The sequence below is a fragment of the Acanthopagrus latus genome, chromosome 4, assembly GCF_904848185.1.
Source record: "Acanthopagrus latus isolate v.2019 chromosome 4, fAcaLat1.1, whole genome shotgun sequence".
NCBI classification, from domain to species: domain Eukaryota; kingdom Metazoa; phylum Chordata; class Actinopteri; order Spariformes; family Sparidae; genus Acanthopagrus; species Acanthopagrus latus.
Window position 1 is genome coordinate 32,357,696 of NC_051042.1, and position 12,249 is coordinate 32,369,944.

The 12,249-nt window shown below is 42.5% G+C and overlaps 1 protein-coding gene across 1 annotated transcript; it reads right to left on the minus strand.

Moving 5' to 3' along the window:
• Positions 1 to 274: 274 nt before the first annotated feature.
• Positions 275 to 12,153, minus strand: tars3 (threonyl-tRNA synthetase 3). The gene is made up of 19 exons (XM_037095195.1): positions 11,712 to 12,153; positions 11,332 to 11,433; positions 10,983 to 11,170; positions 10,686 to 10,809; positions 10,482 to 10,606; positions 10,148 to 10,265; positions 9,809 to 9,873; positions 9,464 to 9,542; positions 9,164 to 9,310; positions 7,592 to 7,690; positions 5,851 to 6,017; positions 5,575 to 5,737; positions 5,297 to 5,434; positions 4,650 to 4,727; positions 4,450 to 4,550; positions 2,839 to 2,943; positions 2,494 to 2,566; positions 2,298 to 2,412; positions 275 to 1,052 (listed from the first exon to the last, which is right to left on the minus strand). Exons 1-19 carry the CDS (start codon positions 12,021 to 12,023, stop codon positions 904 to 906), a joined length of 2,448 nt encoding a protein of 815 aa, XP_036951090.1. The 5' UTR covers positions 12,024 to 12,153; the 3' UTR covers positions 275 to 903.
• Between the last annotated feature and the right edge of the window lie 96 nt (positions 12,154 to 12,249).

Below are 12,249 nucleotides of genomic sequence, written 5' to 3' on the forward strand. Positions count from 1 at the left end.
AAAGAGGAACCATGTCTGATACTGTTATGTGTACAAGTGTGGATCCATGTTGCTCAATGAGTAATAACACTCACTGCTATCGATGAAGGTTGTTTTGCACGTCACTGGAAATGACTGGCTAACAACATCTGCTCAGTTTAATGTCACTGCTTTGGAATGACTAACACCAGCCAAGCAAGTCAAATTCCTGCGAGGCATGTCCGTACAAAATAGTCACACTGATGTTTTTATCATTAACAATCATCTCCTCTTGTGCAACAGTAAAAGAAGAAGGTCACATTCAGTAAAGTTTGTTTTATTTCTTGACAGATCATTGTTTTTTTAAAAAAGAAAAGAAAATCAGTGCCAATTTCATCATCAGTCATCTTCATTCTGACAATTATCACACGGTTTCCTGATATTATCAACTAACTTCCCTTCATGTAGACCTTAAATTACTTCAACATGATTGAATACAATCACCACGTACAAAAACATGTCTCTTTCTGGCCTTCACACATGATCGTATGGAAGAACACAACTGCCAGTATGATGAAAAAAATATTCTGTTAAGTCATAATGGTGAAAAACAATCTCAAAATAATGGGTTGGTATCACCAGTCATCACCTAGTTTCTCATATTTGGAGATAGTGAGTCTGATAATAATGAATAACATGATTTTTTTTTTGACATACCGGCAGAATCGGGCTTCCATATGTTCGTGTGGGAGTTATTCTGCAGCCTCATTCATTACATGTACCTACAGATTATCAGCTCACCGGTTCCTCAGTCTGATTTCTGCTCTACATACTACACTTTCACTCTACCATCATTACATGTGCCATCATTTGCCCGTTCACTGCTCATCTGACTGCAGCTGAGGTAATAAATATGCAGAAGTCTGGATTGTTTCTTCATCTGGATCAGAACTCCTCCTCTGCATTTCGACAGCGGGATTGTTTGAGCAGGGTCAGGCGGGCCAGCACCTCGGCCAATGACAGCTCTCCGTGGACTTTGTTGTCTCTCGTGCGCACGTTGACACTGTTAGTCATCTTCTCCTTCTCCCCGACCACTGCCAAGACACGAGAGGACACAACAGCTTGACACGGGCCAAGTCACACACCACACACACAAACAAAAACACACACACACACACACACACACACACAGACTGACAGCCCTGTTGTCAAAACAGACCATAGCAGGTTTTTCATGTTGTGGTTCAAATCACATATTCTTTACATTCCTGTTTTTGAAGGCTTTTGATTTGATTTTTTTTAATGCTTTTTTAAAAAAAAATCTACAGTTGTAAAAAGTGCTTCTAATGCCACAATAAGGAGACTTTGATAAAACTAAAAACAGATGCAATGAAAATGGAGAATGGACTAAAACATTGGTTCAGTCCTTTAATTAAAGTTGTTCTAGTTGCCTAAACCTCACTGAACCTAAAACTTAAATCTTGGTATGTTGTGGTCCTTTGTTATCCTCCATTCACATTGTGTTTACATTCTTGATTCCAGTGTTGAATATTTGAGTTTCAAAGTATAGGTAGGATGAACAAGGGTGAAAGAAAAGATCCAATTTTAAGGATTTTAAAGTGATAATACTACAAGAAAATGTGCTTAAAAGATGCATCACCACTGTATTTTCGCTCCATTTGAGGCACTTCTGTCTCTTTAAGACCACCCTACCGAATACCCAGTCTGCTCTGATTGGTCAGCTCACACACGCCTGAGCCAATCCTGTCACCGTGTCTGCTCTGTCCTGTTTTCAGCCACCAGTTAGCTTCAATTCTACCATGAATATAGGCATAAATTACGCACATAGTGATGTGAAGAAGTCATGGAATTACAAAGATGAGATGACCGATGAGACATTCAGGAGCAGGGTTGTCTGCGGGAGAGAGGAGCTCCTATCGACTTGGACTGTGGGCTTTACTGACAAGAGTTTTTACATGCACAAGAAACTAAAGTATATAACAAACTGATTGAAAGAAAAATCCTTGAGACTCTTTAAATGTATAGCCACTGAAATCATAGACCTATGTCTACAGTCTGCTGCCGCCAAGTTATAAAAAAAGACCACTCAAAACAAGTGGATTATGTAATCAGTATAGCAGGGGGGTAAAAAAATATGAACAAATTTCAAATGCAACTAATATTGTCTTTAAAAGAGACACGTGGGAGTAACTAGATAAAATGTACTCCTGAAGTGATTGCAGGCAGTCTTGAAAGTAGCAGAAATTGGGTGAAAATGCTCTTGAACTAGTGTTCGGTCAGCACTAACAAATGTACTTAGAGCAATAAAATGTTCTCACCGAGAATGAAGTTATATTGGGCTAGCTGAGCGTTGCGGATTTTCTTGTTGAGAAGACAGCCTGAGTCCAAGTCAGCATCTGCCATGAAACCAGCTTCTGTAAACTGCTTACACACCTGAAAAAACAACAACAACACAGGTAAGTATTCATGTGGTTGTTATTGATTGTGGTCAAGATGTGGAAGCGGAAGACTTACCTTCTTGGCGTAATCCTCACAGGAGGGGTTGACAGGCACTAACATCACCTGACGTGGAGAGATCCACAGAGGCCTGGTGGGAGGACAGACACAGATGTGCTGGTGTAAAGATAATGACATAAACACCTCCCCTGAGAAAAAAGAAAAAAACGACTGGGGCGAAATGTTTACAGTGTGTTGAAATTATACCAGAAACCAAATTGGACATACTGTAACGGAAATAATATTATCAATACACTTGGGATAGTTTTGCATTCCACCAAACTCATAAGCAGCCTAAAAATGCCTTTCATTTTTCTTTAACTGAAGCTCTCAGGTGCCGGAGTAAAACAGAAAACACTTCACCATTTCCCGGCGTAGTTCTCCGTGAGGATGGCGATCATCCTCTCCACTGAGCCCAGGATGGCACGATGGATGATGACTGGCCGAGCTTTGTCGTCTCCGTCCTTCCTGTAAGGAAGAGAATGAAGGGTAAGTACAAATGTTAACTTATTCTTGGTTATAGTAACATTTGTCTTTGTTTATTTATTTTGATCTCTATTAGCTGTGCAAGAATTCACAGCTAATAATACAATAGTCCAATTTGGCCTACCAGATGCTTCTGGTGAAAAATACATTGAAAAAATATATAAATTAATATAAAATAAATATATACATATAAATTAAAAAATATATATGATAATGTTTATGCTGGTTCTTGTTTGTGAGGTATAAAAGTTTTAATACTTAATACTCTTTAAATATAGAGAACGCCACCCACCCAAGCATTAGACAGTCAACAAATGTCAAATATAAAGCATAATTTAGAGAATTAATTTGTGCGAGTAAAATCTACACTGGTCTGTATGTATATATGCATTTGTGTGAATAAAAAAAAAATTTAGATGGATCAGATCGTTTCTCTTTCACAAACATCTTGAAACTGTAATTCATCCAGTCGTAACCAACTCTTTGCTCGCTGCATTAATCAAAAATCCTTCTCCTGCCTTCAGCTCATCCACAAATCTTAGTGCCTGATTAGTGATCTGTTGCTTTTTAGAAATTAATTTAAGATTTTATTGATTACTTGCAAAGCCCCGAGAGGCCTTGCTCCATGTTATGTGACTGTTCTTTAATTGCCCTTTGTTGCCTCGGGCACCCTGAGGTCCTCAGATGCTTCATTAATTCACAAAAGTTGATCGAGCCATTGCAGAGACTCTGGAATGACTTGCCTGAGGAGATCACAGCTGCAAACTCAGTGTCGTCTTTTAAATCGCTTTTGAAAATGCACTTTATCTGCTTTATTACTGCATGTTTTACTCTCGTAGGTGTATTGGTTTTGATAGCTTTTAGCTCGTTTTATTTATCTTGTGCTTTAGTTTCGTGTTTCTTCTTCTGCTTCTTCTAATGTGTGTTAATCCTTCAAATACACTCTACATGAGGATGTTCTGTTAATTTAATTCATAACAGAGTTTTTAATTCAATCCCACTTTTTTTTGTAAGACACCAACTGATAGAAGATCAAAAGTGCTTTAAAAACATAAGTTCAATGTTTCACCACAATCACTCCTCCTGTATCACCACCTGGCTCTAAATCTGACTGTCTGCGTCCTAAATATCAGTTTCTCCATCATTTCTATTGAGCTATACAGCCACTGTCTCCATGTGCTGACTGGACTAATGCAGAAGCTCTTACTATTAAGTGCCTGCTGTCTAAAGCTATACAGGCAGTGCACTGTTTCACCATGCTGGGCTTACAAATTGAAATTCCTGGTGAGATGGTAAATCAGCCTGTCACCTGTTCAGAGGGTTCACATTTGCATACAACAAGGCTTCACCTCTTAAGACACACGTCTCTGTAGAACACAGAGACCAAGCTGAGACGTCTTATTCAGGAGGGGGATTAACACAAAATCCATGGTGAGGAAAAGCGCACGGACTCAGCGGTGTGTCAACGTTTTTGATTAGGTGACTCACCCCACAAAGGTCAGGTTGAAGCGGATAGGCAGCTGGAAGTCCAGCTGAATGGTTGCGCACTGGTGGTAGCGTCCAATTGCATCTTTGATCTTAATGTCAATCTGCAGCAGCGCACACAGGATTACACAACTTCTCAGACCTCAGGGAATTAAAAAAAATGATTTTGCGTTTGGCAAGAAAATATCAAGAAGCTATCTGACCTTGGGTCCGTAAAAAGCGCCGTCTCCAGGGTTGAGTTTCCATGGCTCCCCAAATTCGTTCAGGCTGTTCTCCAGTTGCTGCCAAGTGTGAGCCACAGGTTAACATATAATTTAAATCTCAACAATGGAAAGTGATTACTGTGAAGCAGGCCAAGTCATGCTGTGCCACACAATTAAGCAAAAAACATACAGTGCAGTGTGTTTTTCGTGATGCCCTTATGTAACTTACAACTGCAGGCAGTTAAAAAGCAGGAATCGAGTCAAACAGATGAGCAATGTCTTTTATTGACTACACACCTCCTACGGAAAACCACTGATCTTCACAAGTGACTCACTGAGCTGATGCTTCTGTATGATCTCACAGCAGGGAGCCAGCGTTTAATCGACAGTGTCAGTGTCAACAGGAGCATTCAGGTACTAAAAACTAAGGTGAGGCAAAAACAACACTGCATTGCAATCAAAACATTGAGTCAAACTCAGCAGACAAAGTTAGAACCCCAAGCTCCCTCTCTGAACGGCTAGCTGCGTGGCTAACTGAGTTAACTCGCTAAGGGCAGCTACAGCTAGCAGCAGTTAGCGGTTACTCTGTTGATATGCCGCCCCCTATTTGTTTGGAGTATAACTAACTCTCCACGGATGCAGTTTACCTTCTCAGCCTGGTTCCACACTGCGATGTCGCCCAGATACTTCTCTGGACGGGTGGAGAGGTGAAGCTGGAAGGAGAATCCAAACACGTCGTAAATACAGCGGAGGAAGTCGAGGCAGCCCTTCATCTCTGTCTCGATCTGTGGAAAAAAAAAAGAAAAGAAAAGATGATTCAGAAGTGAGGAAAGTATGTATAATAAGTAGTTACTTGTTTTTCAAAACATGTTCAAAAAACCTCAGAATTGGGTGTATGGCAGCTGAAAACTACTGATGTGGTCACCTGTTCCATGGTGCAGAAAATGTGAGCGTCATCCTGCTGGAAGCGCCGTACTCTGGTCAGCCCCGTCAGCGTTCCTGACAGCTCGTTTCTGTGGAGGACCCCGAAGTCTGCCAGCCTCAGGGGAAGCTCCCTCCACGAGCGAGGCCTGTGGCTGAACATGAGACTGCAGGACGAGCAGAGAGCAGGATACGACTGTGACACACATCAAATACTGTAAGTGCCGTTTGATTTATAGCATTTGGAAGCAGTTCAGATGTTTACACTGGCCAAGTTTACCAATGCCCGGGGCAGTTCATCGGCTTAAGTGCGAAGATTTCTTCTTCCACGGGGAAGGAGAACATGTTTTCACTGTAGTGCTGCCAGTGACCAGATGTCTCCCACAGTTTGCTGTTGTAGATGTTGGGAGAGGCCACTTCCTGAAAGCCTCTTCTCCAGTACTCATCCTAGCAAAACAACAAAAACCACATAAACAAGCCACATCTGCCAGTTGGCCTGCACAGGTACTGAGCTGAATCATGACTTCTGGCACGAATCTAAAGCAACTGCAACGCAAATCACATTCAGTGGGCTTTATTTATCCATTTGTTTTTCTGAAGCAAAAAACACTGAAGGTCCAGTTGAGCTGTTCGGCAGCCAGCGGTGGAAGACTGGAGTTAGATTTCAACTGTGAAGGTGAAACATGAGGGAGCTTAAAAACATGGTGCGTGTTCAGACAGGTTCTCCTGAATAAATTAGATTTAGCAGAAGAAGAAAGAAAAACCTGAATTACATGTGTTCAGAGACAACTGCCTGCAAGCTTTCTATAGCAGAGTCACACACACATCTGCAGCAAGACACAACTGTAAATCCCAAAAATACATTCATTCATTCATTCATTCATTCATTCATTCATTCAGCCTCCAGCATCTATGACAGTAAACAGGGTTTCCTGCGTACAAAACTTCTCAGTTAAATGTTTTAGTGGTACATCGTGGGGGGGAAATGCATAAGTTGTTGCTCATCACTGGTGTTTTTCTTCCCCCCTCACAGTGATAACAGATTGAAGTGATGTGATAATGATCTTGCACCGTTCCTGTGTAATCTATGTTAGGTCCTTTTGGCTCAGTTTGGTGTGTTGGCGTGCGATGTGAAAGGCTTCCAAGACGTCAACACATGTCTGCAGACATGTCACAGAGAGGAGTTCCTGTACAGTCACCGAACTCGGCACAAGAGATTATGTCTGAAAACTAAAGTCTTTGGAAATGACGGGGTTCTTGCTTTTAAATGCTAACTCTAACCATCATTTAATCCAATTACCCAGTGTGGAAATTTGGTGGCTTCCCAACAGAGCACTTTCAAAAACGATCGTTCTGTGGAGCCCAATCAGACAGATGACACACAAGAAGACTGCTGTGCTGCTGACAACCACAATCTGACAATGTTGATTTTATTTGGTTTAATTCAACACATATTTAGCGTTCAGGCCACAATTTACAACCTCATACAGCAGTCAGAACCAGCCCAAGCTTTTCTGGAGCTCTGAACGCAGTTTAAACCCGACTGAGCTGAACTAAACTATTCAGCTCACCGTTCAACACACGCCTTATCTTTAGGCTCCTTGGTGATTGCATGTTTGGCATGTTTTGGTGCGCATGTCAATGAGCTGGCACTCACTACAAGTACACTGGAAATGATTGGCATGTTCTGCACCTCATGGACTCAGGTGTGGAGAGTGTTTTGTGTTTCTGGAGTATTTTAAATAATTGACAATTCGCAGAAGCTGATTCTGTTTGGGAATTTTAAGAATAGAATAAGTTAGAGTCAACAAAACAGGCAAAATAATTAATATGATGATAAAATAATTACAAACCAAGACAAACTATTTTCTTTGACGTTTGAAATCCTTCTAAAAGAAGACGAGGTTCATTATCCCAAGGCTATTCTGTAGCTGACATCTGAATTCCCTATTGAAATTAAAATCAAACTTGGCACATGTGCTGTAAATAAGCAGGGGAACTGATTTGGCTGCCACACTTACCCTGATGAACTCGGTGAGTGTGTTGTAGATGTAAGCCCCACGTGGCATGAAGAAACAACTGCCCGGACTCAGATCATGGAAGAAGAACAGCTCTTGATCCTGTGAAGCAGACAAAAGAAAAGTTCACATATTCTTACAACCAGCAAGAAACTCCTCCATACACAGCGGGGAGTTACCCCGTCATGACACAACAGATCTCCACACGGCAGATCATCTGTCAATTAGTGACCGCCAAAAAAAGCTCAATGGACTCCTTGCAAGAATGAAGTCATATCTAAAGTGATTTTACCGACATTTAGCAGCATCTTTCAGCTGTATTAGTTGGATTATTTTGCATCATGTTGTTTAGAAAAGTGATGTGACAGCCTCTATAAGAAGGAAATACTGTTTAAATGCATTAAGATCATCCGCCTGCCCTTTGATAGATGTTTTCGTGGATGTCTGTCCATTTATTTTATTAAAGACTCAAACAGAAACGAGCTCAGATTTTAAGAGCACAACACGTTCAGCAGCTTACATCGAAATGAGAGAAACTTGGCACAAACTAGAAAAAAAAAAAAAAGGGACTATTGTTCGAGGCGCGGGAGTAAAGACTGACCTTCGTGGACGAACACTGTGTTTCAGTCTGACAGACAGTAGTTAGGCCTTGATACTAACCCGACCAGGCCAGTCTTGAGGGATAGGTTTCCATGGTAACTTGGGTCTAAGTTATTTAAACCTCCTTTATGAAACAGAAATTCCAGAAAATGAGACCATGTTACGAAACCCCAGTGCTGTTATTTTCTCTCTGCATGCGTCCAAACTGGTGATGTTTAACATTTATCAAATTGTTATGTCAAACACACGGCCGGATCCCTGCTGCCGCCCCTGGTTGGGGGAGTTTTTTTTTGTTTTTCCTTGAGTGTTAGCGCTTGATAAAACTGAACGTGGGGTCTGTTGTGCTTTCATTATACACTGTGTAAATAAAAATGGGTCGGCATTGGATCATGCCACAGAGCACCATCTTTCAAACAACATGCCACTTTTGTCACCTCCCTCTAACTGGCATCAACTGATAATTTGACTCTCGTGTTTAATATGGAGCTGTGTTGTCATCAGTGCGGATCGAGGTGCTGCCGTCTGTGTCTCCCATGCTGGGGAACCAGCTGGGGTGCTCAGATGACTCACAGTTGTCCTACATGTGCCATAATAAAAAGGAGCACAGTGCCCTCAGCTGGTGCAAAGCAGCAACGGCCGATTCATGGCAGAACGCGCCTCTCGTGACGATGTTGCTTTGACCTGAAGAGTTTTTTAATCACGCTGATAATTTGCCCGTATATTATTGCATGTGTCATTAAGGCTTGTCAACTGTGTCCTCGGTCCAGGTTCTTTCCAGGCTTTCACCACATCTATGAAACCACAAGCCGAGACTCTCATGAGGAAAAGCTCCTATGAAAAACTTCAAAGGAGATGTGTCAGCCATCACATTGTACATTTACCAATGTAAATTCTCTTTGTACTGGGTTTAAGTCTCCAGTTCAGCCCTCAGCCTGCTGGGTGGCCTTGGACTCGACTCGCTACAGTGTGACTCACTTTGCCGATCTTGCGATGGTCTCGGTTCTTGGCCTCCTCCTGAAAACGTTCCCACTCCTTCAGCATCTTCGAGTCTGGGAAGGAAATCCCATAGATCCTCTGCAGAGTCTCCATGTCGGAGCGGCCCTCCCAGTAAGTTGAAGAGTTCTGATGACAGAGGCAGAAAAGACAAGAGTGAAATATTAACATGTTTATACATGTCAGCACTGGATTACCTTTCTCTAAATAATTCATGAATGCAGCGTGTTAGTTTAGGACACTGAAACAACAGACATTAAAACAGTGTATTTTTCCTCATACCTTGTAGATCTTCATGGCTTTGATCTTGCCCGTATGTCTGACATGGGGACCTCTGCACAAGTCAATCAAAGGTCCACACCTAACCAGGATTAGAAAATTACAAAACAATTGTTCAATTACTTAACGTAGTGCAAAAATAACTCACATGTCCGTAAATAAACACACAAAAAAGACACTGCTGAAGGATAAGTTCTCCCAAAAAGTCTCCAAAAGCCTTTAGCTTAGCAGCCAAAGTGAAGATTTTAACTCCAATAAGGGTGTAAATAACATCTAATGGGGTGAACAGATAATGACCAAATGTTCAGTTTTGTGTGAACTTATTCTTTAACATTTCCTCTTTCTCACCTGTAGACTGTAGTCGTGGGGGTGGTGACTTTCTCATTCAGAATACGGCACTTGAATTTGTTGTACTGAAAGACAGAAACACCTCCGGTTAATATGGTTTTTGACCTGATTGAATGTTTTCCCTGTATTTATTGCCACATTCAATCCATGCACATAATGCAAATCAGATGAGGCAGGAGTCTATAAACCAGATAATGTCAGATTAAGGCAGGAGGATATTTTTACTCATCGGTGAACACTGTTCATTTAAAAAAAACAAGTTGACCATAGTTCATTCTTTCACACAAGCAGAGGATTTGCTGACAACAGATCGGAGTGTCCTCTCTCTCTCTCTCTCACCTTAAACATCTTCAGCAGTGTCTCCTTGCTGATCTCAAGCCTCTCAAACGGCTGCTTCTCCTTCACCACAGACTTACACAAAGCCTCCAGGTCCCCAAACTCAGTGCTGGACACTCCCCTGGAAACAGGAAACACACTCAGTTCATTTTCAAGCGCTCATTGTTAATGCTCTTCTGACTAGTATGGTGAAGGAAAAATCTGCTGTGAGTTCTCTTATGGACCAACAAACCAAAACCCATTAATCGCTGATTTAAAAAGCAGTTGTTCCATGATTACAACTGAAGTGTATAGACTTTAAGACTAGAATCATGCCTGAAAACTGAAAACTGCTCACTTCTGTCCATCCAGGAACATGTCGTAGTAGAAACCATTCTCAATCGGGGGTCCGTAACACAAACAGCCTCCATAAAAGCGCTCCATCGCCTCCCCCAGGATGTGAGCACTGGAGTGCCAATACACCTAAGACACGATACGCAGACGTGAGCAAAGATACAGGGTAGGACTGAACATCATGGATGAGAAAACTAATTTTACTCACAGCCTGAGCGTCTTCATTGTCAAACCGCAAGATCTCAAGAGAGCAGTCCTGTTCGAGCGGTCTGTCCAGGTCCCAGAGTTCTCCATTGACCCGAGAAATCACTGCGTTGTCGGCCAGACCCTGGCTGACAGATCGAGTGCAAAGAAAGGTTCCTCAGATTTGCTGCATTCACATTCAACACAGTGACACCTATTCTTAAAATGAACCAGGAAAAAGTCATTTCTCTCTGTTTAAGGGGGTGGGAATTATATTGATCATATCGGCAGCTGTTAATTGATGACATGATGGCGTTCTGACCTGATATCACAGGCCAGCTGGTACGGTGTGGTGAGCCAAGCCTTGCCCTCCACCTTCCGTCCGTCTGGCAGCTCCACGGTGATGGGCTTGCTGTCTTGGGCTTTCTTTGCCAGCAGGGCGTCGCTCTCCTTCTTCAGCTCCTCGTAGAGGCTGAGGCGCTCTGGGATGAATCCGGGCCACGGGTTCAGCTGGAGCGGAGAGAAAGGGAGGGGAAAAAAAAAACAATCAAAGTCAAGAAGCTATGTGAGAGGAAGTGGGGATCTGATTTGCTGTTAGTGACAAACTGAGATGTTATAAATGTTTCTGTGTTGGTACGATGGGTGAACAGGATAACTTCAGTAATACTCACCTCTTTCGAACCTCCTCCTCCTCCTCCTCCTCCTCCTCCTTTATCCTGCCTCTTCTCCTTCTTGTTGTTCTTGTCGACTGGTTTGGCAACAGAAGTGACCACCTGTCCACGAACAGAGAGGCGTGTGTATCTTTAACATTACAATAATCTCTTATCATTATTTCTATCTGAGCCACATTATGATCCCATTATGAGACACGTTCAGTATGAGGAGTATGACTGTGGGAGCTATTTCTGGAGAAGGGGTGGTGCAGCCTGTCCTTTGGTTTCACTGGACAGAGGCCCATTACTCTTCTCATCCCCCATTACGTTACAAATGGCGCCATTTAAAACTGTTTTTTTTATTTTTTTTTTATACACTCCTCAGTCTTCATAACTACCTCATTCTTTGTCCGTTGCTCTTTCCCGCTGCTCTTCTCAGGAACTTTGCCACACTTCACTCCTTGCTGTTTCTTCCCCTGCGCCTCCTCCTCCAGCTCCAGCTCCGCCTGCAGACCCCGCCGGAGGTGCAGCAGCCGGTACCTGAGCTTCTCGTTCTCGGTCCGCAGGCACTCCACCTCCGGGGACAGCTCCCCGACAACGGCGGCATCCAAACCTCGACTCAATCCATCGCGGAGGGTGGATATTTCCTTGGTGAGGAGGCGAATTTGCTGCTCCTGGTCGGTCAAACGTGCAGCCAAGCACTCCGCCATCTTTAAAAGACCACCATAGTCACAATGACAGCTTACTTCCGGCGGAGGGATTTAGGGATTAAAACCGCTGCCAAATTCAAACACCAAGCATATGCAAACTTTTTCACAAATATACAGCGGATACCCGTAAATATATTTATTGCCTTTTGTGTTTTTCAATATCAGAGCTAAGCAAATTATTTGTTTGAAGTGGATTCAAATGGACTTCTGGGTAGTGTCTTATATT